Source organism: Simochromis diagramma, unplaced genomic scaffold (assembly GCF_900408965.1).
Source record: "Simochromis diagramma unplaced genomic scaffold, fSimDia1.1 OVJJ01000361.1, whole genome shotgun sequence".
Classification (NCBI taxonomy): Eukaryota; Metazoa; Chordata; class Actinopteri; order Cichliformes; family Cichlidae; genus Simochromis; species Simochromis diagramma.
The window spans coordinates 19,205,223-19,232,382 of record NW_024386860.1 but is presented as its reverse complement, the minus strand read 5'-3'; the positions used below and the strand labels follow the sequence as shown (position 1 = coordinate 19,232,382).

The 27,160-nt window shown below is 45.6% G+C and overlaps 3 protein-coding genes across 6 annotated transcripts; 1 reads left to right on the top strand and 2 right to left on the bottom strand.

The window, feature by feature from the left end:
* Window positions 1–1,086: 1,086 nt before the first annotated feature.
* On the top strand, window positions 1,087–7,868 carry polr3glb (RNA polymerase III subunit GL b). 3 transcript variants are annotated; one of them, XM_040031015.1, is made up of 10 exons: window positions 1,087–1,295; window positions 3,436–3,588; window positions 4,133–4,262; window positions 4,358–4,426; window positions 4,785–4,841; window positions 4,936–5,024; window positions 5,253–5,372; window positions 5,645–6,453; window positions 7,087–7,304; window positions 7,428–7,868. In XM_040031015.1, the coding sequence occupies exons 2-8, from the start codon at window positions 3,484–3,486 to the stop codon at window positions 5,729–5,731; spliced, it is 657 nt and encodes a 218-aa protein (XP_039886949.1). In that variant the 5' UTR covers window positions 1,087–1,295; window positions 3,436–3,483; the 3' UTR covers window positions 5,732–6,453; window positions 7,087–7,304; window positions 7,428–7,868. The 3 variants fall into 3 exon arrangements, with proteins under 3 accessions (XP_039886949.1, XP_039886947.1, XP_039886948.1); XM_040031013.1 differs by having other exon boundaries at window positions 1,087–1,396; XM_040031014.1 differs by lacking the exon at window positions 7,087–7,304 and having other exon boundaries at window positions 1,087–1,396.
* Window positions 7,869–9,636: 1,768 nt separating this feature from the next.
* On the bottom strand, window positions 9,637–16,993 carry LOC120733019 (major histocompatibility complex class I-related gene protein-like). Of its 2 annotated transcripts, none has more exons than XM_040031012.1 (3): window positions 16,712–16,993; window positions 12,750–13,087; window positions 9,637–12,119 (listed from the first exon to the last, which is right to left on the bottom strand). In XM_040031012.1, the coding sequence occupies exons 1-3, from the start codon at window positions 16,767–16,769 to the stop codon at window positions 11,433–11,435; spliced, it is 1,083 nt and encodes a 360-aa protein (XP_039886946.1). In that variant the 5' UTR covers window positions 16,770–16,993; the 3' UTR covers window positions 9,637–11,432. The 2 variants fall into 2 exon arrangements, with proteins under 2 accessions (XP_039886946.1, XP_039886945.1); XM_040031011.1 differs by having other exon boundaries at window positions 9,637–12,132; window positions 12,751–13,087.
* A 3,132-nt stretch (window positions 16,994–20,125) lies between these two features.
* LOC120733013 (thioredoxin-interacting protein-like) lies at window positions 20,126–23,839 on the bottom strand. Its single transcript, XM_040030993.1, has 7 exons — window positions 23,581–23,839; window positions 22,087–22,162; window positions 21,864–22,011; window positions 21,265–21,477; window positions 21,041–21,187; window positions 20,649–20,951; window positions 20,126–20,510 (listed from the first exon to the last, which is right to left on the bottom strand). The coding sequence occupies exons 1-7, from the start codon at window positions 23,837–23,839 to the stop codon at window positions 20,463–20,465; spliced, it is 1,194 nt and encodes a 397-aa protein (XP_039886927.1). The 3' UTR covers window positions 20,126–20,462.
* Between the last annotated feature and the right edge of the window lie 3,321 nt (window positions 23,840–27,160).

The window sequence follows — 27,160 nt, the reverse complement described above, 5'->3', positions numbered from 1 at the left end:
GTCAGCAAGTGTAAGAATTCAAAGAACTGAAATTTAAACAGAAAGTGGAACACAGGGTCAAAGGTCAGACACTCATGTAATAACAGGAGAAAGTGGGGCAAAGAAACAGAAAGGAGGAAGTAATCACAGGGTTAGACACGCAGCCAATAACAGAGCAGATCCAGGGCAGCGTGGCAGGTGTCTCAATGAAGACGGACAAGCTGAGAGCTTCCAGCTTTGATCCCACAGGTGAGCTGATCAATCTACAGGTGAGTGTTACACTGTTATTGTGGCACCATCACGCCCGTGCTGCTGATTCTCGGACCTTCACCCAGCTCAGTGGACGGTGCTAATACAAAAAGAAGAAGTTAAACCAGGCGTCTCACACTCAAATGAGCGGGCTGGCACTGGAGGGCCACCTTAATGTTCAAGGAGTACAAAGTGTTTGTTTTTAACCCTGTAAGACCCAGGCCATCAAAAAATAACCAGAAAATTCTCATGTTTTGGAACTGAGATGTTTATAAACCCTTATAACAAAATCCACATTTTTTCTGCAGCATCATGTTGTGTACGATATATTTTTATTATATATATTTTTTATCGCATCTGATACATTGGGCATTTGTGGCTACTTTTTGTTAACAACAATGTTAATTTTAGACAAAAACAGTTTTGTCCATAACATTTTGAAATTATGGCACATGTTGATCATGATACAAAGGGTATTATAGGTTTAATTTCAAATATTATATAATAATAAAAACTGCAAATGTGAGTGCAAATCTTTTTTCCTCAGTCTTAATTAACTGAAGCTTTTGAGTGAACTAACAGTCAGACACATTAGTCCTCTGTTTCTGGACACACACATGACAGCACTTCTATCATTTAACACAATATTAATGCAGACACTTGTGTACACATTAGAGCTGTTGCACTCCACAACAAGTAAATCCTCCTAACAAAAAGGAACTTCCAGGACCAAACAGCATTATATGTTTTACGTGAATCTATGGTCCGGAACTGGAGGTGACACGGGCCGGAAGAGGCCCCTGTGCAGGGAGTTTGAGACGCCTGAGCTAAACCGTCGGAAACACTTCTGACCTGTAGGTGGCGATGGCGGACCGAAGCAGCAGCACGCCGCAGAAAAAGAAGAAGCTGTGATGGCGCGGAGCAGCACGTAAACAGATGTGAACAGATGTTTTAGTGCATAGAAACAGGACAGCTGCTCCGACAGAGACCCGAGGAAGAGATGAGAGAGAGCGGAGTCAGAAGGCGCGACGGGACGGACTGAGGCTGCAGAGAGAGGCGCACTGACGGTTAGGGAGCTCCGCTAACACCGCTGCTAACAGCTAACACATGCTAACAGCGGTTAACAGCTACAACCCGCTGCTGGAGGTCCGCCTCACCAGGTGTCCAGGTGGGAACTGTCCCCGCACCGTGATTGGCCTCGCTCTCTGTCTCCATACACACAGAAAGACATGACATGCACATGATGTGCTGTTTATCTTTTTCATTCAAACAGCTTTGGGTTTTTAATCCGGTTAGTCGGGTTTACTTGAATCTCTCATGTGTGTCACCTGTGAGGTTCAAGGTTCTTTATTTGTCACATGCATAGTTATACAAGTATAACACACAGTGAAATGTAGCCTGACACGCTCCTCGACATGTGCAAAAATGGGGGGGGGGGTTGTAGAGGAAGAACATTATATATATATATATATATATATATATATATATATATATATAGTATATACATTGGGTGAATGTGCAGTAGTAGCAGCAAGCAGGTGAATTCTGTACATTAATATGAATAGACATCTGACTATTTTACAGATTAGACAACATAAACATATTTAAAAATTAAAGGAAGTTGAAATGTACATTGTGCCTGGGTTTAGAGTGTCTGGAAGAGTCCTGTCTCAGTCAATTATGGGTGATGTGAGAGGGCGGGTGTGTGTTTTTAGGGCCCGGATGGCTTGGGGATAGAAGCTCCTCTTGAGTCTCTCTGTCCTTGCCCGGATGATGCGGAACCTTCTACCAGATTGCAGAAGTTGGAACAGTTTGTTGCCAGGATGGGACGGGTCCTTCAGTATCTGCGCTGCTCTAGTCCGGCATCTCCTGGTGTAGGTGTCCTGAAGCGGGGGGAGAGCAATCCTGCAGCAGCGTTCTGCTGTACGGATCACTCTCTGGAGAGCTTGTGAGCTGTCACATGTGAACTGAAGAAAAAGTCACGCAAATCATCAGTCATGTATCATCTCACCCCGATACACGTGACATAGGGCTGCTCAATTAATCGAATTTTAATCACGATTACGATCTGGGCTTTCAACGATCATTAAAAATGACTGAGCCAATTATTAGCCCCTCCCTCATGCTTTACTCTCGCGCTGCTCCGTGTGGCAAATCGAGCGCACCTCTCTGTGTTTCGAACACGTGGCACAACAATTAAGAGGACCCGAGGGAAGCTCGGAAAGCTAAGCAGAAGTTATTTGGAGAGGAGAGTGACTGCTGTTGGTTGAAAAGAGAAAAACCTTCAGTGGTGTGGAAACATTATGGGTTCGAGTTCTTCATCATGGTCTCATTGATGAAGCAGAGGACCGTCCTGTCACATGTCTGTTTTGATAATTACGTTTGTTTGCAGACATCACCCCCCCCCACACACACACACTCACTCACACTGTTAGCCCCGCCTCCACTTCAGCCTCGCATGTTTTGTGCGTGTAAACTTTGCTACGGTGTCGTAGCTGCACCACAGAGCAACACTGCAAAGTTCACTAAACACAGATGTTTACATTTTTCATTTATTTTTATATTGCAAACATTTGCACTGTTATCAGTATTTGCACACTATTTTATATATTTTTTGACAATCTTTAAAGTCATTATTCAACACATTGTTATTGTTAAATAAATATCGTCAAATAATCGAGATCTCAATTTCTGTGAAAATAATCGTGATTATCATTTTTGCCATAATCGAGCAGCCCTAACATGACAGACTAAACACGTTAACCTGACCTGAGCATCGAGTTAAAGACATTCCTGATCACATGATCACCAGTTGACGTGTGAACAGGTAAGTGCAGGTAGAGGACAGGTACAGGTCGGGTGGTACTGTCTTTAATATTTGGGTCAGTTCTGCTGTTGGCCTGCCGACAAACGTGTGTAACATGCAGAGGAGCTAAATGAGCACAATGTCCAGGTGGACTGGAACACCTGAGCCAGCAGGCGGAGTTTGTTCCTCTCAGGTGTGATCCTGATGCAGGTGTGCGTCTCATTGATGAAGCAGAGGACCGTCCTGTCACATGTCTGTTTTGATAATTACGTTTGTTTGCAGACATCACCCCCCCCACACACACACACACTCACTCACACTGTTAGCCCCGCCTCCACTTCAGCCTCGCATGTTTTGGAGACGGGTGGAGTTCTAATTGTGTTCCGTTGGTTCTGATCCAGGTTCTGCTCTAACTGCTGAGTGGATCTGTGTGACCCATCCGAGTAGCGATGGCGGCACGTGGGCGGGGGCAGAGGATGCTAAGTTTCACTATGGAAACAGTCAAAGGAGATGCTCCACCTCCATCGGTGCAGCAGCCCACACCTGTGTTTCCTGTAAGAGACTCACCTGCACCACTCAGAGGGGGGGGAAGATAAGCATCAGACTAGGTGTGACCTAATGATGTCACTCAGTTCCCGCCAATAACTCATGCTGATAATAAAACGCCATGTTATTGGCTCAGACTTTGGTCGTAAATATTTTGCACTTGTAACTCAGATGTTGTAGTTGTGTAAATATGTTTTACAAAAACACAATTTATTTATTTTTAAGGTCTGTTTGCAGATACAAAGACCCGCAGGCACGACAAACACACAAATCCTCATCTATGCACAAACATAACATTTTCGGATAGTTTGGTTACAAGGTTACAAACACCACAATCTGAGCCGCATGTTATCTCAACACTCAGCTTCTTGTCCTCTCAGATTATTGATTATTGATGTGTTCAGGAGTTTGACAGAGGTCTGTCTTCCATCACTGATCAATAATCTGATCAATGCACACAGACAGGCTGTAATTTAAGTCTAAAATTAAGTCATTAAAGTGGTGAAAGCAATGCATGCTGGAACATCGCGTTAATGCCTTGCTTTTGTCAAGGTGATGGAGCGGAAGCCCCTCCCCCTGACAGGCGGGGAGGAGGCGGAGTATCTGTTGGCCCTGAAGCAGGATTTCAGAGGTGCCATGAGGAGTCTGCCCTGCTTCATCCAGCCGCTGGTGACTCACAGAGGTCAGAGGTCACACGTCACACTTCGCTCGTCTTCCCGCTGATGATTTGCAGCTTTATTGTGAAAGTCTCACCTGTGCTTCATATTTCCTGTCCAGATGTGGAGCGTTACTCTGATAAGTACAACAGAAGCGAGCAGATGGACAAGCTGCTGGACTGGGCTCCAGGTGAGGCTCTGCCCACAGCAAGTGACCAATCAAAAATCAGCAGCATTCACTGTTTTTTCAGGATTTATCCAATCAGAAACCAGGTTAATTTCTGCACATGCTCAGTAGAAGAATTTGGGATAAAAATTTTCAGGTATAAAATAAATATAAATACAGGATGCAGTAGCAGTAAACAGTCATACTATACAGTAATACTTCACAGTAGCAGTACACAGTCATACGATACAGTAATACTTCACAGTAGCAGTACACAGTCATACGATACAGTAATACTTCACAGTAGCAGTACACAGTCAACTATACAGTAATACTTCACAGTAGCAGTACACAGTGCTGTTAACCACTCCCTGTTTTCCAGACTGGAAGAGATTCCCCAGAGAGCTCCGAGTCCACGTCAGGAAACCTGCCAGAGACAGTCAGTACACTCTGATTACACTCTGTACTCTGATTACACTCCGTGTATACAGGTGATGGTCTGGTGTTTAGCGGTGTGCTGTGTGTGTGTTCAGGTGTATCGGCCGCCGTTCAGTCTCCTCCTCCTCCTCAGATGAAGAAGAAGGGTGTGAAGGATAAAGAGGAGGTGCTGCTCAAACTGGAGGTGAGTCTGGATTTAGTCTCGCTGTCAGTCATGTTCCACATTTCTGAGTTTGGTTCTTTCCGTCAGCTGCGTGGAGCGTTTGATGTTTAAAAAAAAAATTGTAACGTTAATTCAGTTTGAAGGTGTTCCTAATAAAGTGTCACAGAGTTGGGTTTTATTGATCCAAGTTTACTTTCGGCTTCCTGCTGGTTCCACCTTAAACTAACGAGTCCACCTTAACTGTGCCAGAGCCTGGAGAAGAAGGAGGAGCAGGAGACGTCAGAGGACGAGGAGGGAGAGACGAAGAAGAAGCAGGAGGAGGAGGAGGCAGAGGGAGAGGAGGAGTACGACGAAGAGGAGTTCGAGGAGGTGAGACCAGATCGATCAGTTTATTCAAACGCTCCTCTAACGAGGGTGTAACCAAATAATCCCAGATAATCTCTAAAGGTAGTTAATCTCATCTTCAGTGATGTCACTGGGACGTCCTGTTCACACCTGCAGGATGTCTTCTGCTCTAAACTGGGATTAACTGGTTTAAAATGCAGCCAGTCAGAAACTAATCTGGGTTTAATCTGTTAATAACGTGGGATTGATCTCGTGGATTTTCTGAGGCTCTAATTGATGTTTTCTTGGCGCCGCAGGAGACGGATTACATCATGTCATACTTTGATAACGGCGAGGATTTTGGCGGCGACAGCGATGACAACATGGACGAGGCTATTTACTAAAGCACCAGCACACATGACTTCCAGTCACATGTTCCTGCGGTCTGACCGAAGTCGAGTCAGACCGACGACGATGATGATGATGATGAGACTTTTTCTGAATGTTTTTAAACTTTTTTACAAAATGTAATCAGTTTTATTTTCTGCTGCTGGACCAATAAAAACAGCACGTCTCACACACGCTCTGTAAGCATTTCAGGGAACGTTCCTCCTGGAACCAGCTGATCGTGACAGGAAGCAGCAGCTGGTCTGAGGAGGACCATCGTTACACTCGTGCCTGTGGTAAAACAAAAACTAGTAACACACAGCAACAACAACAGCATCTAGTAACATCTAGTACCCAGGCCTCACAGTCAGAGGACATGCACAGCTGTGGAGGAGCGTCATATCAAAATAGACGGAGGGACATCGTCATTAGGAAAGGAGAGACTGAGGTCAGATGAATGGCTGCTTTCACCATGAGTCACTCGCTGTGTCCGAATTCAGGGGAAGGATGCTTAAAATGCCATATTTGGAGGCAATGACGTCACAGCAACGCAACGAAGGCTGTCCGAATTCAAAGAGCGCTCAAAATGTGGCGACAAATGCGTCCTACTTTTACCCAAATGTTAAGGATGGGTCCGATGTATCCTTCGTGTCCTACTATATCCCAGGATTCATTGCGGGTCATACAGGAGATTTGTTCCTGATAACGATGGTGGTCGAAGAGGAAAACACTTTCAAATGTAAGTATATAAAATCTGGTTGTACAAAAGTTAAATTGTTGTAGCGGTCGTGTTGTTAAGCTTTGGGCATCTGCAGAGACATGTTCCTTTTATTTAAATAACCGTAAACCAGCTTGTATCGCGGGTCCCACGGTTTTTCATGTAATGCCGCTTACATACAGCTAATTTAGATTTTTTGAATTGGTGACATGTTGTGGGGAACAAAGACCAAACGGCTTAATTTATTAAAACGAGGAGAAAACGATCACCTCTTTACTGGGGTGAAGAATTGGGCCGCTACGGCGTGGAGGTACAAGAATAAATCACTTTACACATCATATTCATATGAGTGCGGTCCTATTAACCCTCATGCTGCACAGCAGCGGTCCCCAACCTTTGTTGCGCCACAGGCCGGTTTATGTCAGACACGGAGCCTTTAAGGAGTCGCGGCTGAATGCAACAACATAAAATGACCAAGACAAAAACTGGTATTTTGTAAATATAATAACAAACGTGAATGTACTGTGTAATTGTGTAACTTTATTAGCAGCGTCCTCCTGAAAATGTGCCAACATTGAGAGTAACATCCTCCTCTCTGCCGCTTAATGCTCTCTGGTCGCTATGGTAACGTGTAAATATTTCTTTCAAAATAAGACGCACAACTACAACAAGGGAAAGACCCAGGGAAACCGAGTTAACGATACAAACCCTGAAAACCATAAGTTTCACAGCGGAGCCTCAACTCCCGTGGCCCGGTACCACACCACTCACGGACCGCTGCTGACCTGTGATGTCCACACGGCGTTCCTCTGGTGTCTGAAAGTCACCCCCTTGCAGGCCAGAAGACATGAGATAACTTTAAAGAATACAAAGTACGTCTGTGTGTTATCAAGAAGATAATTCTTAAGAACACAAGTTAATAAATGTGCAACTACTAAGAGTTGTTGTGGTGTTTTTATTTGCCTGCTGTCATTTTTGATTTCCTCTGCCTTTAGGATTGCAAGTATCCAGGCTCAGGAGAGGGGGTCAGTGGGAAGCCCACTGCTGTGCTTGGCCCTGGTTTGCCCTCATGGATGAGGTGATAGGGCAGATGCCTTCCATTAAGCCTCCTGTCCTAATGTCCTCTCTCCCTGAGGACACTCCAGGGCCAAGCACAGCAGTGGGTGACCAAAACGACAGCGATGACGAAGCCACCTACGACAGGGAGGAAGAGGAGAAGATGATGAGCTGCTAGACCTCATCGGAGAGGACATGAGGCAGCAAAGAGCGGCCGAGGAGAGGAGAGCAGGGAGAGGATGGACCGACTGTGTTCACTTCTAGAAAGATCAGTTCCCAAATGAGTTACGTACTGAGAAATGTGTTTATTTGAATATATTTGTTATGTGTTGCATTGGTTTGAAGGTTTTATGGTATTAATAAATTGATTCAAACAAACAGTAATTGTCACTGAACTCAATTTGATTTATGAACATAACTTTGAACAATATTACTTGGATATTTATTTGATAGCAATAAATAAACAACAAAAACAATTAAACAAGAATATTTCAAATACACAGTAAAGATGGAAAAACAATATTTACAGTTGTTCACACAGGATTAAGCTGAGTGACCTGATCCTGGACCGTTTCTTTTACAACTGTAATAGATTACAGGAAGTCTCTGGCAGTGTTGCTGAAGATCAGACGTGGATGGTGCTGCAACTGAGACCTGCGGTTTGTCTTTTCTGGTCAGCGAGTGGAGAATCACACAGGGTGGTCTGCAAAGAGAGCTTTAGGATGCTTCCTCCCACTGTCCACTGCATCGTCCATCCACAGGGTTTGCGGGGCTCACTCGTGGCTACCACACCACTAAGATGTTTTCAGAAATATGCAAGCAGGAGATGGTGGGTACTGTATTATTAGTATAATACTTGTAACTCTGTAGCAGACAACAGTTTGATAAAGTGCTGTGTAAAAAACAAACAAAAGATTAGATTCTATACGTTCCAAAGATATTTAGTTTATATATGTTATATGACACAGTACATGTGTAAGAATGACCGATGTTGTGCCAAAAAATGATCGTCTGCCAAAAACTGATTTCCGGTTTTTGCCCTAAACTGATTGCTCGTATTTAACCTGCTATGAATAACTTGTTGTTCTATAATATGTGAAACATGTCAAATGTTTCCCTCATTAATGATATCAGGTCACTTTGAGCAACCAGCAACATTCCTGTAACAGGTAGGAGCTGCAACCAGTTTTTGGCAGTGACTTTTATCCTTTATTTATCCAGTTCACAAACAATCTTGTTGACATTAGAAATTTATTTTTTAAGAGTAATCTGGCCAAGAGGACAGCAGACAGCAAAACAAATATATCAATTGTACCTACATTAGAACCAGAGTTATAAAGATACTTGAACAACAGGTAATTGTTGTATATAGAAAACCCCTTTGTAAACCATGTTCACTGAAGTCTATTTACCAACATACATAAAGATATTACACATATTACACATGGAAACATTGGAAATGAGTTTTGGCAGGCGAACACTTTTTGGCACAACGCCGGCAATAATTCAATTATCGTGTAATTAGCTGAGTAATTCCTAAATGCGTGTAGATTAAAGGACATTATTTTACCTGGATATGATTGTCTCTGATGAGCCTAAGGTACAAAACGTGCGGGTGACGACGATAAGGTTTTTCTAGCTCCTCGAGAATTAAAATTGTCCAAACAACGGAGCGACATTTCTGGGTCCATTTTAAAGTTTTCGCACTGTGGTGCTAGCGACGGGAAAAACACGTAAGTAGGGGCGGAGTTGAAGGCTAGGAGGCTGTCCACAGCCCATCTGTTATGTTGGATACTCATTGTTTGTTCAATAAAGTTTCTATGGAGAAAAAAAGGGGGCTGTCCACAGCCGCTCACTTCCTGACTACCCGTCCGTCTAAGGACACTACCTTGTGACGTAGGTAGTTAGTGTCCTTATGAGCATCCTTCCCCTGAATTCGGACACAGCAACTGCTAGCAGGTAAAGGTGGTTTGATCCCAGGCTGCCTCATGGCTGCATACTGTAGCGAATATCCTTGGGCAAGATGCTAACCCCATGTTTGCCTACTGGTGGTGGTCAGAGGGCCCGGTGGCGCCAGTGTCCGGCAGCCTCGCCTCTGTCAGTGCGCCCCAGGGTGGCTGTGGCTACAATGTAGCTGCCATCACCAGTGTGTGGATGTGTGTGTGACTGAATGTAGTGTGAAGCACTTTGGGGTCCTTACGGACTGAGTAAAGTGCTATACAAATGCAGGCCATTTACCAAAGTGCAGCGTTTAGTGATCGGCACATGCTGCGGTGCAGCTGAGGACTAACCCAGCTCCGCCTGTACCAGCCTGATGTCTCTCTCACCATTACGGCCCACACTTTGGGAGTCACTGCACGGATTATGGTGCAGGTGAATGATGTGTCCCTGGACTCTGTCGTGCTCTGGAATAACGTCAGGTGTATGAACCAGGTGTACACCTCCCACAGGCTTCAGACCAGGTGTTTCAGCCTGGCTCAGATTCAGCAGATGAAGTTTACCGTAAAACATCATATTTGGAGGACATAGCTGCAAATGATTTTGTGCATACAACAGGGTCACCGTTGAGATACAAACCTCTGCAGCTGTGGCCAATCACCTGCTTTCTTTCTGTGAACTGATGACCTTTGCCCTCTGAGCATTCCTCCTGGCTCTGATTTTTAAATTTGATGTTTTCTTGTCTTTGCGACTCCAGACATGCCGATCCATGTTTTCTTCGCGTCTCCTCAGACACAAACTGGACCTCTTTGTTCTTATTGTAACTGAAGACTGAAATTATGTGTAAATGATTTGTTTTCCTTTGCATGTGTCACGGTGTGTGCTGCAGCAGGCAGGGACCCAAACGCAGGACTCGTACACGGGATGAAAACTTAAAGCGGACACAGAGGAAAACACAGCAGGACAACGAGAGGACGGGGACAGGAGGGAACACAGCTGGGACACATCAGACCTAACGAGACAGGGGGAAGCAAAACTAGATACACTGCACACAGGACAGGAACTATCAAAATAAAACAGGAAACACACAGACTCAGGACACACAGCTTACACAATGAGTGGGGAGACATGAAACGTGGGACATGGGAAATCACAGAGTATACACTGCTGAGGTAAATACTAAGGGAGGAACAATCACTAAAGAAAGCCAAAACCATGAACAACAATAAGAACATAGTTACAAAGTTTGAAACACAAAAACTCGTGACAGCATCCATCAGTAGGTAAATATGACATAAATAAAATCATGACTTTATTATAAATAACAGAAGGACATTTCTGTTTGTGGGTTCATTTTGAAGCTTCTAGTATTTTGAAGCACTGTGTTATTAATTCATTTATTTCACATGCTGGGCCCACGCCCTCATTTTATGTTTGACAGCGTTTTAGTAGGTAAAAGCTTAGACATGAGCTGAGCTGCGGTTTGGGGAAGGCCTCGAAGGGGCCAGGCAGAACCCGTGTACTACACAGAAGTGAAGAAGTTGGAGAATTGAAAAGGGAGGGTGGGGCTCGTAAACAAGAATGAACAGCTTGCAGAACTGAACATATAGAGATGAGAATCAGAAGGAGCGTGTTTGGAGGCAGGGTCACGCTCCTGAAACTCCGATACTTAATCTCCATTATTTGTTTCAGGAAGTGACCTTGATTGGTCGCGAGTGCCTAATGCTAGTTAGACTGACTATCAGTCTGCATCCACACATACTGCTAATTAGTAAAATCCAATCTAAACCGTAGAATTTCTCTCACTACAACTGGAGCTCCGCCTCCACAGATGCTCTGTTAGTACAGAGTTCATGATGGAAATATGTTATATGCAAATATATTTTTGTACATGTTAATATTTCATACATGTTACTGTGTTCTGTTTGCAGCGAGAGCAGCAACAAACTGGAGCTCAGTTCCTTCTGTAGGTACACCCATAAAGGTGATTCTGATGCCACACAGAGTCACGTCACGAGGTCGTCTGACTGCTCTCTCTCTCCCACCTGCTCCTGTGTTTCTGTGGCCACGCCCTCTGACCTCTCCTTCCTCCTCCTTCTCCTCCTCCTCAGCACCAGCAGCAGCAGGACGGCAGCGAGCAGCAGGAAGACCAGAGGCGAGATGGAATGAACTCTGTGAGAGTACGATGACTCCGCCCTCCAGTTTACCCTCAGCCGGTTGTCCAGGCTCAGGTGAGACGCCTCACAGGTGTAGTTGTGTTTCCTCTGCAGCTCCTTTTCGCCGACCATCAGTGTCTTCCTCACTTGGTAGAGGCCGTTCCCATTGGGCAGCACCGAGCCGATGCGCAACTCGCCTTCGTCCACGAGCTGGCCGTCCCGCAGCAGGCTCAGGTTAATGTGGCGAGGGTAGAAGTCAGTGGCCAGGCAGGTGACCTGAGCCCCGCCCACCACTTGCCTGGTGATAAAACGGAGTCGAGGCTTCACCCTTCGCATCACAAGGTGCTTCTCGCGCTCCAGGAAGTGTTGGAGCGTCCGCACACAGAACGGTAGATATATGTTTGAATACAGCATCTGGAAGGATGTTTTCTTTAGGGCGTCCCACTGGATCTCCCAGCCTTCCCTGACAGCATACGTGAAGTGGGTCATGTTGTAGAGCAGGCTGTCGGCGTCCTGCCCGTTGGAGCCGTCTCTGAAGGACCAAAAAGCTCTCCAGAGAGTGATCCGTACAGCAGAACGCTGCTGCAGGATTGCTCTCCCCCCGCTTCAGGACACCTACACCAGGAGATGCCGGACTAGAGCAGCGCAGATACTGAAGGACCCGTCCCATCCTGGCAACAAACTGTTCCAACTTCTGCAATCTGGTAGAAGGTTCCGCATCTTCCGGGCAAGGACAGAGAGACTCAAGAGGAGCTTCTATCCCCAAGCCATCCGTGCCCTAAACACACACACCCGCCCTCTCACATCATCTACAATTGACTGAGACAGGACTCTTCCAGACACTAAACCAAGGCACAATGTACATTTCAATTCCTTTAATTTTTAAATATGTTTATATTGTCTATCCTGTTAAATAGTCAGATGTCTATTCATATTAATGTACAGAATTCACCTGCTTGCTGCTACTACTGCACATTCACCCAGTGTATATACTATATGTCTGTATATATATATATATATATGTATAATGTTCTTCCTCTACACCCCCCCCCCCCCCCCCCAATTTTTGCACATGTCGAGGAGCGTGTCAGGCTACATTTCACTGTGTGTTATACTTGTATAACTATGCATGTGACAAATAAAGAACCTTGAACCTTGAACCTTGAACATGATGAGTGCCGGCTGGCCGTCCTCCAGTACCTCGCAGCCCGTTACCCTCTGCTGGACATGAACGCCATCAATGGTCAGGTTAAAGCGATGCTTCACCAGATTCAGCCTCTTCTTCATGCTGGAGTAAATGTCTCGTAGCACAGTCACGGGCTCCTGGCCCAGGTTGAGTTCCGCTTCGTGGTCAGATGCCGTGCTCGCCCTCATCACCCGGTCGACCTTTGAGTCATAGTATCCCACCTGGATGTCATCCAACATCAGAACAACAGTGAACTCTGGGAAGTGGGCAGAGCCTGGGATGTAGGAGGCAAGCGCCCAGAGGGAGTGTCGTCCTGTGCCTGATGGAACAAATTTACAACAATGTTACTTAAAATAAAGTAAAAAGTCCACTTCAGGCTAATGTTCCCAAAGCTCCCGACCTCTGGGCTCTACCCTTCCCCACTACTGGCTCCTGCTGAACCCAATTATCATGCCATTGGCTGAGGTCGGAGTCCTGCAACCAGTGGCTGCTCTCCGTGGCCTGTGTAAGCACAGTGGTTGTTGTGTTGGTGTGTTAGCCTTGTTTGAGACATTTCATCCCAGAAGCGTGTTCAGTTCTAAAACCGAATGGTAAAAAGTCCCAGGTGCTTCATGTGCTTCATCACATGAACCATTGTAAAAAAAAAACAAAAGCATGTAGGTCATTATCAGGTTTTGGGTGAAACCATTGTTTCACTCTATATCACAGGTGTCAAACTCCAGGCCTCGAGGGCCGGTGTCCTGCAGGTTTTAGATCTCACCCTGGGTCAACACACCTGAATCAAATGGTTAGTTCATTAGCAGGCATCTGGAGAACTTCAAGACATGTTGAGGAGGTAATTTAGCCATTTGAATCAGCTGTGTTGGATCAAGGACACATCTAAAACCTGCAGGACACCGGCCCTCGAGGCCTGGAGTTCGACACCTGTGATGTAGGTCATTATCAGGTTTTGGGTGAAACCATTGTTTCACTCTATATCACAGGTGTCAAACTCCAGGCCTCGAGGGCCGGTGTCCTGCAGGTTTTAGATGTGTCCTTGATCCAACACAGCTGATTTAAATGGCTAAATTACCTGCTCAACGTGTCTTGTTTTCCAGAAGCCTGCTAATGAACTAACCATGGGATTCAGGTGTGTTGAACCAGGGTGGGATCTAAAACCTGCAGGACACCGGCCCTCAAGGCCTGGAGTTCAACACCCCTGCTCTACATGATGCAAGGTATGACTGCGGGTTGAGGCGCCTAGGAAACTGGATTACAGGTGGCAGACGGTTGATGTCGTTAGCCAGCCCCTCTGTTCAAAGATGGTTATCAGAGTTTTGGCCTCTGTTACTTCAGTCTAAAATGGTAGGAAAAGCCCAAGAAGTGTGTTCAGCTTTGTCATTAGTCGATAGCTATCGGTGTGATGTTGTTAAGTCTGCTGTCCTTGCTTCTTATAAACTGGTTTCAGAAGCATCTTGACAGCAAAATTATTTCAAGCAAGGAAAATTCATTTCTGCGTGCAGGAAATGTGTTTTAATGTTTGCTATCATTCAATTTCAATTTCAATTTTATTTATGTAGCACCAAATCACAACAGCAGTCGCCTCAAGGTGCTTTACATTGTAAGGTAGACCCTACAATAATACATACAGAGAAAATCCCAACAATCATATGACCCCCTATGAGCAAGCACTCTGGTGACAGCGGGAAGGAAAAACTCCCTTTTAACAGGAAGAAACCTCCGGCAGAACCAGGCTCAGGGAGGGGCGGGGCCATCTGCTGTGATTGGTTGGGGTGAGAGATTCATATACACACACAATAACAGCCCCTCTCACTCAGCTCTGTGTGCTGACAGACCTGCCCCACAGGGCTGGGACATTTGACCTCAGAACTGAAGAAGCTTCTCGGATGAAACGTCTTCAAGCAACTTAAAGAAGTCCAGACGCTTTTCTTCCCGAGCTCCTTAGACTACTCAGGGATTAATAAAGTATTCTAATTCTGATTTGGTGTTATATAAATAAAATTGATCTGAACTGAATTGAAAATTGAATATTTTTGATCAATTATTAAATGATTTAACAGGGACTTATTAGAACTAATGATTAATAATTAAGATTGAATAGTTTTAATCTTTGATGCAGTTGAGGAGGGTCTATTGTTATTTCTTTGTAGATTTTTATGCTTAAATGGTTTCTTTGGTTTGTTTGCTGATGGCCCGGGAGCAGAAGCTCCAGAGAGATGGGATTTTAGTGGCATTACTAACTGCCACTAAATTACTTACTGGTGCAGGTTCCGCTCTTCGGCAAAGGTTTCTTCATTTGGTTCTGTCCGAGGCGTCCTCAGGTGACGCGTTAACGGTCTAAATGTCTTCTTTGATTTTGTCCAGCCACTGTTTCTTTGGTCTGCCTCGAGGCCGGCGTCCTGGGTCGATCCTCGTAGCCGTTTTTGCTACAGAGTTCTCATCGCTTCGAATCACGTGTCCATACCACCTCAGGCGGGGCTCGAGCATCTTTTCCTTTATTTGGACTACACCTAGTCGCTTCCGTATGTCCTCGTTCATAACCCGGTCCCATCTCGTTATTCCCAGGCTCCATCGGAGCACATGCATCTCCGTGGTGTTTAGGGCCTGCTCATGTGTGGTCAATGCGGGCCAACATGCGCAGCCATTTTCCCATGAGTCGATCTCACATTTTTGTGTCACAAAGTACACCAGTGACCTCTCGCCATTTTAACCAGGCTGCATTATTCGTGCTCGGACATCGGAGGTGATATTTCCGTTGTAGCTGATGACTGAACACAGGTAGTGGAACTTCAACTCTGTGTTATGATGGTGCCATCAGTTTGGGGAGTCTCCTTCCAGGTATTCAGTCTTTTTCGTATTGACCCCCATACCATAGTTGTCTTCCAGAGTTGAGTTGTCGTTTGAGTCTCTTCCCTGACCATATGAAGACAATCTTACCAAACAAAACGAGGCACACTGATGTCTAGATTTCACATAATTTCATGATGTGGTAAATGATGAATACCTGGGAAAGGAGAAGTGTGAAATCTGTCATGGTCCTGAGTCTGTGGACTTTTTCTGTTTGTATTAGTTATCCTTGATTTCATGATGTGTTTTTGCTCGTCTCTTGGTTTTGATTTCTGTCTCTAGTATTCCCCTCTCCTCAGGTCCTTTGCATTTCTTGTGTTCTAGTTCTTTGGTTGTGGTTCTGTGCTCCTTCTGTTTAGTGTACACTCATCCCTGCCGGTGTGTTCCCTTTGTTCTCTGTCAGTTGTATCCCCTCGTCAAGTCCGCGTCTGTTATGTTTCCTATTTTACTTTAAAAGTCTGTGTCCTATGTCAATGTTTTGAGTTTTGCTTCCCCTGGTGTTGTCATGTCAGATTACGCCCAGCTGTGCTCTCCCCCTGTGTCTCATTCCCCTCTTTATCCCTCAGTGTAGCCCTGTGTTTCTCCCTCATGCTGTGTGTTTCCCTGTGTGCCTCCACGTATGCTTAGTTTTCCTGATTCCCAGTTTAGGTTTTGTATGTTTTTTTGTTCAGTAATAAAGCTGCTTTTTGACTTAGACTTTCGCCTCTGTTGAATCTGCACTTTGGGTCAATCCCTGCCTGCCACACAGCCCTAACATGACGAAATCCTTTTAAAACTGAACTAAATGCTGTCAAAGTTAGGGTTTTTTTTTTTTCTTCCTTTTCTAAAATCAAGTTTGAATCCAGCTTTTACACGATGCCGAGCAACATTTTAAATGTGCAGAGAGACTAAAAAGTTTGAACCTGTAAAATCAGTCTGACATCACAGGTCCATCGGTGAAATCGCTGACCATGTTTTTATCTTTTACCTTTGATTTAAAAATGTGACGTTTGAGTCTCTGAATGATCGAATTAATCAGGACGTTGAATCGAACAGATAACCAAACACTGACAGATACAGGTACAGTCAGACAGGTGAGCACAGCAGCTTTCACTACCTGAGCTCATGGTGCGGTGGAGCAACAGAGACATCAACATCAGCTGCAGGACAAACATGTCGATGAAGCTGATCAGTCCTGATCTATTCCGGTTGGTCCTGATCCGTATTCGATCCGTCTGTGTCTCAGAGAGTCTTCACTTTCATTTTCTGAGCTCTGAGTTCCGGGGCAGTTTAGGCCAATCAGCATCCTTCTTTCACTGTCTCTGGGCAGATTTGAGGATTGTGACCAATCAGACAAAAATAATAAAAACGGATTGCATTCTTTGCCACGGCTGCAGTTTCACATCATGACCAGCTTAACCTGGACTGTTTGTCCAGCAGCTGCTTCTTTGAGTGTGTCCATGAACACTGTTACGCCCAATCTAGGGGTACAGGAACGCAACATAAGTTTGAAAAGATTGCCCTGCCCTGGTCCCCAAAACCACACACAGAGGGAAAACCAATTTCTTAGTGAATTGTGATTTATTCTCTACACTGCAAAAATGAAGCTCCAGGGTGAACAAAGGCCAAAATAACAAACAAAACAAGCTAAGTCAGGAGGAGGTGCTATCTAGAACCCTATGTGAAATCAAACATCAAACAAAAGACAAGCGCTACACCTAACTCCCTAACTGAAATAAACAGGAGAAAACAGTGCAAGGAAAAACAATACGGCAGCTCACCCCTTCTGTTGCAGTGCTATTTACAATGAAAACTAATGTACACACTATATACAAAACTCAGAAAAGCCGCAAAAATCACAGGCACAAAAGTCTCAGGTTTTTGGAGGCCAGGGTCAGGTCTGCTGCTGCTGTCAATGGCTGCCCCAGGACAACTGCTGGTGAGGGATTTGAAGAAGATCACATTGCCAGGGGACCAATCAGCAGCCGTCAGCTCATCCACTCCGGGACCTGCAAAGACTTAAAGGCACAGACAACAACAGCCACCAAAACAGATTATGGACAGGGCCATAACAAACACGTTATTAAAAAGTCGTTAATAACTTCCTGAGTTTGTAAAATGAATAAAATCTGCTATTCGGTTTTTAAGTGATGACGTGATGAGTCCTGCTTCCAGGCCCGAAGTAGTCTGCATTTAATAAGGCTTTTGTGTTTTTAATACGTTTTAATGCTTTGTATCTTGTTCTATTTAATCTCAACAAGCCCCTAAAAACAGTCAGTGATTGATGTCGGCCTCTCTCAGTTTTATTACCGCTAATCGTTTTAAAGCTCAGTTTTAAACCTCACGATGTAACTCCAGCCCAGCAGCAGTATATTAATGACTAACCTCGTATTGTGGATGGATTATCTCAGTTGTTCTCTGGACTGAAGTTTGGTCCTTTTACAGCATCCTGCCATGCGATTACATTTGTCCCGAACCATCAAGTTAACTTTTATCAAGTGGAAAAAAGTTAGCGTTCATCCTCCAGTTTCACTGTGTTTATGCTAACATAGCTGTGTCGCTAGCGGCCACGTAGCACATCATTATATACCAGCTAGCCCAACTTCAGTAACCCTACAAACGTCACTGCTGTTTAGTTTTCTGTCTTCATTTATGTTGGAAGTGATAGCAGAGCTGTACGTTTGAATGCTTCAGAAATCTCTCAGTCAGAACATGCTACATCATGTTTAGGTGGAAGCTAGCGAGCTAACTTCCTGCTAACTTCTAACTCTGTTAAATGTAATAAATTTGGTTTTCATGGATGTTAAACGTAATTGTTACACCTGGTAAAGCAGCAACGCTGATCATTTTATTAAAGATGAAAGAATTTAGACAGTTTTTCAACTCTCAGTAATGCTACAGTGATCATTTGACTTTGGGACCTGCAGCAGAGTTTGGGCCCAGACATGGCTAATGACGTCAGACTTAAAGACCTGATTGTAAGGAAACAAGAAGGAAATGAGCCTGTGACTTTCTGCCCCAAAAGTGTCAGTGCTGGACTCATGCAGACACAGATAATCCAGAGTACATCACGGTCAGGCCGACACAGGTGAGCTCTGAAACAGGCTGAAGGGTTCAGGTCATACTAACTAAAGGTGCAGGTAAATATTAATAAATAACAATCATAATAAAGCAGAGGCTCGTTAGCGACCTGCTGACCTGTTGTCCTTAAAGTGAGTGTGGAGCTGCAGGTGCAGCGTGTGGATTTAGACATTAGGCTGTGATACTGACCTTTGCCCTGCTTTCTGCCTGCAGGCTCTAAAAGTGGAAGCAGAGCTGGAAACATGAGTGGCTGAGTCAGAAGCTGTCACGCTGATCCTCAGCCAATCACACACCACCGCTGACACACACACACACACACACACACTGGTTTTCATATCTTAGTGAGGACATCCCATTGACATAATGCTTTCCCTAGCTGCTTACCCTCACCATCAAAAATGAATGCCTAACCCAACTGTAACCCTGACACTAAAACCACATTTTGAGCCTCAAAATTACCTTCAAACCCGCAGGGACAGACATGATGTCCCCGTAAGGGCTGTTGGTCCCCACAAGTATAGTGGCATGCCAATTCTCTGTCCTCACAAAAACGTCTAAACGTGTACACACACACACACTGCAGTGAGTCAGTGGTTTCTAAAAACGCCCTTGTCCAGCATGTCCTCATCTTTCCAGGAAAAACAGGAAGTTAAAAATACAGATGCACCTGTGCTGCTCAGAAATGCATCTGTGCGACCTCTTACCCACTTCAGTACACACACACACACGCACACATTTGTGGTCCTCTGTGTCAGGTATCTCTGGATGTTATGTGTGGACTGTTTTTTCTTGTTTATTTGACATGTTTCAGTCACGTGTTCATTTCTCCTGCCAGCAGGGGGCAGTTCAATTCAATTTAAGTGATATAGCACCACCACAAGAACAGCCGGCTCAAGGAGCTTTATACTGTCAGGCAAAGACTACAGTGTTACACAGAAACTCCATTTAGACTACCTCGTGTGTGAGCAAGCACTTTGGTGACAGTGGGAAGGAAAAACTCCCTTTTAACAGGAAGAAACCTCCGGCAGAACCAGGCTCAGGGACTGGCTGGGGTAAGGAGAGCTGCACTGACAGTGCTGTTATGAAGTAAACCTGAACATGTTTAAATCACAGAGCAGGAAGTGCCCCTCTCACCGTGTTTAACAACATCAAACAGGAAGTGGAGAGCCCGAAACATTTAAACACAACTTATTTTTCCTCTAAGCTCCTCCTCCTCATCATCATTAAAGGAGAACACTTTCAGAAAGTATTTTAATTCTGAAAGAAACAAAATTCAAAGTTCATCTGACAGCCCTGCTCTGTACTTTATTATGGCGGGCCAACACTATTTTACTTTGGCGGGGCACTGCACTTTGCCATTGAGGCTGTTTTTTCAGTTTTTGTACTCATCTTCATTTCATGAAACTGTAGCAATATTTAGTTTCTACAACAAAAAGAAAATGAATAAAAGTCAACATTCTTCATGATCGCTTTATTTTTGCTGTTTGGGAACAAACTGAAAACACCCAAACATTTTCAACTCATGTATCACATAAAAAAAATAAAAAATAGGCTCTTATTTACAAAATCTTACACACAGGTAACTTCCTGTTACTACAGTAAATAATGCAACAACAAGTATCTAAAAAAAAAAAAAAAACATTTTCTCTGTTTTCACTGACAGGAAACAGCTGAATCAGAGGGGAATGGCTGTCAGGTCAGATCTCGAGGCAGAGCTGAGGCTCCGCCCTCAACCCGTGTCCTGGTGGAGAGACGGGGCGTTGGACCGTTTAAAGGGGACGCTGTCCTCAGAAGATGGGAACCACCTGAGAGGAGTTCTCAGAGTTCTGATCTACCTGAAGAAGAGAAAGAAAAACAAATGGATGACATCATCAGGACAGGATTAGCTGACAGCAGACCGCCAAACGACCCCGTGATGTCCAAAGTGCTGCTGCTGTCGCTGAGATCACACTAAGTTAAACTGGCGCGCTCACCTCACTGTACACGGGGGGAGGGGGGCAGTGAAGTTCAGGCGCTCTCATTATGAGCCCACCCTCCTCCTCCTCGTCCTCGGTGCCATCGTAGTCGTGGAGCAGCGGCGTGCGGGGGCCGTCCACCCTGAGGTCGCGGTGGATGTTGCTGTAGCTGGGTGGAGCAGAGGGGAAGGAGGTCCAGCTGGAGCCGGCCTGGCTACACATGCTGCTCGTCCGGCTGCCCACGCCGCTGAACGGGATCGTTCCGATGACCAGCGGCAGCTCCAGAGTCAGCTTCTCGCTGCCGGGGATGTGCAGGTAGATCTGAGGGGGTGGGGCTACAGGTTAAGCCTGCATCATTCCATTTTACTCATTTTAGTTCTGATCTTATGACAACATTAGTGGTCTCTCACCATGAGAGCGTAGTCCACCTGGATGATGTCACAGCCAAGCAGAGAGGGCTTCAGTTTGGGCACCTTGATGGTCCTGCCCTGCCACATGTCGCACATCCCAGAAATTATGTGGTTTCCTCGCACCGCCGACAGCTTCTGACGCAACACCTGCACACAGGAAACCGCACAGGTCACACTTCCTGTCCCATGGCACTCACGTCTGAAAGTAAAGGTTAGGGCGTCACCTTGGTGCGTCCGTCCACGGCATACGAGTGTTTGGCGATGATGGCAGCCTTCGGCACCACAATGCGGGAGCACGTGTTCTCGAACTTGGCGTTGATGAAGATGTCCTCGCCCTCGCAGAAGCCCTTCCTGTCGATCTGAGCGCTAATGGACACCTGGCCATCAGGGATGAACATGCAGGTGACTTTCTTCTGAGCGGAGGCTGCCACCGGCGCCTGAGGGGAGGGGGAGGAGTTAATGAGCAGCACAGGTGACATCTCACAGCAGAGCTGCGCTGCATGGCCTTATGCAAGGATTATTCTGAACTGCACAGTTCAGAATAATCCTTCTTTACTGATACTGAGCCCCCCTTACTTTGAGCTCCACCCCCTTTAAGACTACTATCCTCTGACTGGCTACCCCTCACTGACAACAGATGGGTAGGGTTCTAGCCCTCTCTATGACATCACAGAGATCAGAGATTAGAAAAGCCTGTAACAAACTGAGCGTTTCTCCGTGTCTGATATGAACATCTAACAGTAGAACAGGAAGTCAGCGACAGGAGATGTGCATTAACCAGAATCTACTTCCTGTCTGAAGTTTGATTCCGGGCGTTTCGTACCAGCAGGTCGGCTCGGTTCACGTCCAGCGGCTCCTCCACCTCAAATTCCTTCTCACACTGCAGGGCATGCTCGGACGGGCGGCGCAGCTCGGCCCGCACGTAGTACCGCACCGAGCCCAACTTCCCTCTGAAGGACGACACCAGGCACCTGAAAGCAGAGCAGTGGCGTTCAGCAGCATGATCAACACTCCATCAGAAAGCAGCGGCGGGACTGGAAACTCACCCGGGTGGCGGCAGCTCGAAGCCGAACTGGAAGCTGAAGGTTTTACCAGCAGGAAGCAGGAAGCAGCCGTCAGAGTCTGAGACACAGGAAATACGTAATGAGCAACTTCCTGTTTCACATTAAAGCTCAATTCTCTGACTGCAGAAAATGGAGCTTTTACTTCTTGGGAGTAAAAAGAGCGACTTCCTCCGTTTCTTTTTGTTTTTATCCTGTCTGGGGTTGTGTCCAAATTCATGGGCTGCATCCTCCTGAGGACCCGGCCTTCGCGGTCTACGTAGGCCGGAAGTAAAGGGCTGTGAAATTGGACGGTCTAGCCTTCTGATCTGCGTCACCGCTGTCTCTGTGGAGTTTAATAAACTCAGCCGTCTGCTCCTTGCTATCTAAAATATAACAGGACACTGGAGTAAACTCTCGACCGTCTCACACTTCTGTTTAATCAGTTTTCTGTTTGACGTTTATTCAGCTGTGTGAAAACCAAGGAGGAACCCACCCGATGGATTAATAAAGTTTTATTTAATCTAATAATCTAATAACTTTGATCTCAGCCAAACCGATTTACTCACGAACAAACAAAACACTGAAAAAAGCCCAACAATAACATTTTTAGGTTGTCTAAGTGACTTATATATATCACGTTTAACCTGAGTAGGGAAAGTCCGCGGTGATCCGAATATGATGTGCCGGGAGTTGTGCTGTTCTCTGCGGCTTCAGTGACCCTCGCTCCCGGCTAGCTATCGAGCTGGTGGGTAACAGACGTCTCTGAAAACGTCGAAGCACTTTTGCAAATATGTGGTGTCTTGATAAACCGAGAAGATATATGTCTACACACCCACATTCTCGCCTGAAAATATGTTAAAAGTTTATTTTGTGACCCAGAAAGATTAATAAGAGTAATTTTAAAACTTAGTAGCGGCCGCCATTGCCGGAAACTGGAGTTTGGCTGGGCCGCACTACGAATTCTGGGATATGGTAGGCCACGAAGGACACACCCGACCCATCCTTCAAATTCGGGGAAAAGGAGGACGCATTTGTCGGCTGCATTCGGAGGAGTCGACGAATTTGGACAGCCTTCAGCGCATCGCTGTGACATAATCGGTCTACAAACCCGTCCTCAGGAGGATGCAGCACATGAATTTGGACACGACCTGGGTCTCACATCCTGCAGTTCCTCTGGAGTCCAGCAGAGACAGTAGTGAGCCAGACCCGCAGACTCCTATGTTAAAATGAACATGTTTACAGCGTGAAGCAGACACTGCTCTGGTCCCTGAAGACAATTTCCTCCTTCATTCGTGGGTTTTTATAAGTACAATTAAAGTTTGCATTACATCAGTCAATCACTGACAGACTGCAGGAAATCCTAAAATCATGCAGATTCAGATTCTTCCGCGTGTTTCTCTAACTGATCTGGATAATAAAGTTTTTTTTTATGTGAGCTTTGAATCGATACCTGTATTGATTAACTAATTCCTGTACTGTCTGATCTCGGAGCTTCACCTGGGCTAAGCGCCTCCTCCAGCCGCACATCCTCGTCGTACTTCAGGTACTCCACCTCCTGGCTCCTCCCGCGCTTCTTGCGGGGCTGGACGCGCGCGCAGCCGGCGGCGGTGACGCGGAGGCCGTCCACCCTGCAGGGCTGCTCGGCCTCCAGCTGCACGGAGCCGGACAGCTTGTCCCCGCTGCTATAGAAGGCGCGGCCGGGTTCGGAAAACACCACCCGGAACAGCCGCAGCCTGCTGGCCGGGGACAGAACCATGACGACGGCCGAAACGGACCGGAAGTCAAGGGGTCAGAGTGTCACGGAGCGACGGTGAAATGTCCGGTTAGTGCAGAAACCGCCACCGAGGCGCGAAAACAAAATGAAATAAGGGTTTAATGAACCAGGGCAGCTGCTAAATTAGAGAACTGGAAGTGCCACCGGGCCAGGCTGTCGGTACCGTCTGTGATTCTTTCTGTAAACAACCCCGGCCCGTTTTATACCGCAGGAGGGGCGGGGGTCCCGCTACCCTCCGAGCAGCACGTGCGGACAGCGTGAACTCGCCAAGCCTCTGCTACAGGGAACTCTGTGATTGGCCGGCCCAGAACGTCAGCCAATCGGAGCGCGAAGTGGACGCGTGAACAGTGCGTGAAATGGACTGTGGGCGGGGCGTCAAGCTGGCGGGCCATAAATGAGAGAGAGCGCCCAAAGAGCGGAGTCATCAGAGTGAGAATAGAAACCTTCAGTAAACAGCTCGTATACACAGGCAGCGACACCTCCATCCACAGCTTACACCCATTACTATGCCTGGGTGGAGGTCAGGGCTGGACTGGGACAAAAAAAATCGGCCCACCAGGTATTATAGGAAAAACCATAAAGCCTTTGAATGAAAACAAACGCTGTTGTCACAGTGATGGACGCTGTCTTGTTGGTATATATGTATCAGTCTAATAAACTTAAACCTACACCATCCTCCCTATTCTGGTATTCTAAACAGTACCCGAAAGTAGACTGCTTGGTCGAGTTAACCTGAACTATCTACAACACATGGTGAAAACCTGAAATTAAGACAGAGGAGACTAGAGGTGAGACATGATCATTACTGATTACTGATGACAGATTTAGATATATTTTCATAAACCATTCATTTTCCACATCAATAAACAGCATGGCAGGGCAAAATATTCTTTCTAACATGGCAACCTTTACAAAGTGAAAGGAGATAGAAAGACAGGTGAGAAAGAATAAAACTTAATTGACTTTTTGATGGCATTTTACACACAGCACTGGTACAGTATCTAGAAAATGTGGGAAATACTGGCATCATATACAGTACTTACTTCTGAAGAAATTATGATGGGACCCTAAAAAAATTACTATGTACAATAACCCTAAACAAAACATATTAATGCCCTACCTGGCCCCCTGGCAACACTTTGCTAGACCCGCCCCTGCACAGTTACCAGCTGTCAGCTACTTAGAAAAGGATCCTGGTGTTATTAGTCTCTCAGAAACAGTTCATAACTTCCCTACACAGAATAACTCCAGCTTTGTGTCTTTTTCATTCTAGCTGAAGTCCGGGACAAACTGTGTTCCTTTTCACTTCAATACGAAACGCATAATATTTTCTCTGAATACGAGACGATTCCGTTTTTTTTACGGGACAGTTGGAAACTCTACTAACTAACCTTATAAATAAAATAAGATAAAACAAGTTCAACATCAGTAACATCATAGCACCCGCCCAGCAGTATATAAACTCCGTCATGCTAGCTAGTACGCAGTACGAGTTACTGTAACTAACTGTAAAAAGTAAGCAAAACGAAAATAAACTCCACCTAAACTTGGTTCATATCTGACCCAGATAGACTGCAGGTCATAACTTCTTACCTGAAGTTCAGTTCACCGCCTCGGGTCTCTGCTCCTCCTGCCTTTCCGTCATCCACCTGCCAGCGTGTTGCATCTGCTGGCCTCCATCACTTGCTAATGTTACTGAATCTGTGGAAGCTCCGCAATAGCCAAACAACTGAGTTATTTTTACACATCTCCCAGCATCTGGCCAATCCACCACCTTTCAGTGTGTATACCGTTACGGAAAAAAACGGAAAAAAAACCCAAACAAACCCATCGGCCCACCGGGCAAATGCCGATGGCCAGTCCAGCTATGGTGGAGCTGTACGCCATGGCTAGAACCAGACTGAGAGATAGCTCCATCCATCAGGCTGTCAGGATGCTGAACTCTCTCCCTGCTCTCACACACACCAACTCCAGACCTGTATCCACCTCTTCCCTCTGAACCCCCCCAGACATAAATAAAACAAACTGAACATCCACCATCACCCTTTCACTGACTGCCCCCCCACACACACACACACGAACTCTTGCCCACAGTCACTATGGTTGTGTTGGACACTGTTGTTTATGAAAGACTGCATTGTGTTGTATATTAGACTTCTATTTTTTAATCTTTATATTGTTTTACTGTAACACTGAGGGCTGTGTGTGTTTGACTCCACCCACACATACCTATACACTACACCTCCACCACCAGCTCACACCCATCACCATCCAGCTACAGCTGATCACCACCTACAGGAAACCTGAGAGCTGACACACAGCCGGAGCCGGTGCACGGCTCACGTAAAAGATACTTTCACAATTTTATAACTGTCCATGTACGGTCTCACATGTGCATGGGGTGGTGCTCTTTTTGTGTTTTTCCGAATGCTCTTCCAGTTTGTGAGGTCACATCCAATCAAAATCCTCAAATTTTACTCATTAAAGCTCAGCCCTCACAGACAGTTTGTTATGATTACCTGTCGGTCACAGAGGCCACGCCCCTATTTACAGTGGCTTGCAAAAGTATTCGGCCCCCTTGAACTTTCCCACATGTTGCAGTTATTTATTTGTAAAACATGTTTGGAATCATGTCTGATTTTCGTTCCACTCCTCACGTGTTTGTGTTGGTCTTTCACGTGGAATTCCAATAACATTGATTCATGTTTGTGGCTGTAATGTGACAAAATGTGGGAAAGTTCAAAGGGGCCGAATACTTTTGCAAGCCACTGTATGTAAACAGTTGAGTTCTGGTGCAGGTGAAACAGCCCACACTGCTTACATAACAGGACACTGGAGTAAACTCTCGACCATCTCACACTTCTGTTTAATCAGTTTTCTTTTTGATGTTTATTCAGCTGTGTGAGAACTATAACTTTAATCTCAGCCAAACCGATTTACTCACAAACAAATCAGACACTGAAAAAAGCCAAACAATAACATTTATAAGTATCTAATTGACTTATATATCATGTTTGACCTGAGTAGCCAAAGACCACGGTGGGGTTGAAAACGATGTGCGGGGAGTTCGTCTCCCAAAACGTCGGAGCACTTTTGCAAATATGTGATATCGTGATAAGCCGAGCAGATATTTGAAGTTCACGCAGCTACATTTTTGCCTGAAAGTACGTTTTGTGACACAGAGTAATATTAAAAGTAGCTGCTGCCATTGTTGGAAACTGGAATATGAATATGAATTCTGGGATAATATGGGCCACAAAGGATACACCCGACCCATCCTTCAAATCTGGGAAAAGGGGAACG

What these genes read in the sequence shown, in the direction of transcription:
- polr3glb (XM_040031015.1), top strand. Translation starts at nt 3,484, where the DNA reads ATGGCGGCACGTGGGCGGGGGCAGAGGATGCTAAGTTTCACTATGGAA. An exon ending in CAGGAAACCTGCCAGAGACA is followed by an intron (nt 4,842 to 4,935) that starts GTCAGTACACTC and finishes GTGTGTGTTCAG; the next exon opens with GTGTATCGGCCGCCGTTCAG. An exon ending in AGGTGCTGCTCAAACTGGAG is followed by an intron (nt 5,025 to 5,252) that starts GTGAGTCTGGAT and finishes TAACTGTGCCAG; the next exon opens with AGCCTGGAGAAGAAGGAGGA.
- LOC120733019 (XM_040031011.1), bottom strand. Translation starts at nt 16,769, where the DNA reads ATGTTTGTCCTGCAGCTGATGTTGATGTCTCTGTTGCTCCACCGCACC. An exon ending in CCACCGCACCATGAGCTCAG is followed by an intron (nt 13,088 to 16,711) that starts GTAGTGAAAGCT and finishes TTGTTCCATCAG; the next exon opens with GCACAGGACGACACTCCCTC. An exon ending in GGCCAGCCGGCACTCATCAT is followed by an intron (nt 12,133 to 12,750) that starts GTTCAAGGTTCA and finishes CACTCTCTGGAG; the next exon opens with AGCTTTTTGGTCCTTCAGAG.
- LOC120733013 (XM_040030993.1), bottom strand. Translation starts at nt 23,839, where the DNA reads ATGGTTCTGTCCCCGGCCAGCAGGCTGCGGCTGTTCCGGGTGGTGTTT. An exon ending in TTCGAGCTGCCGCCACCCGG is followed by an intron (nt 22,012 to 22,086) that starts GTGAGTTTCCAG and finishes CTCTGCTTTCAG; the next exon opens with GTGCCTGGTGTCGTCCTTCA. An exon ending in CCGTGGACGGACGCACCAAG is followed by an intron (nt 21,188 to 21,264) that starts GTGACGCCCTAA and finishes TCCTGTGTGCAG; the next exon opens with GTGTTGCGTCAGAAGCTGTC.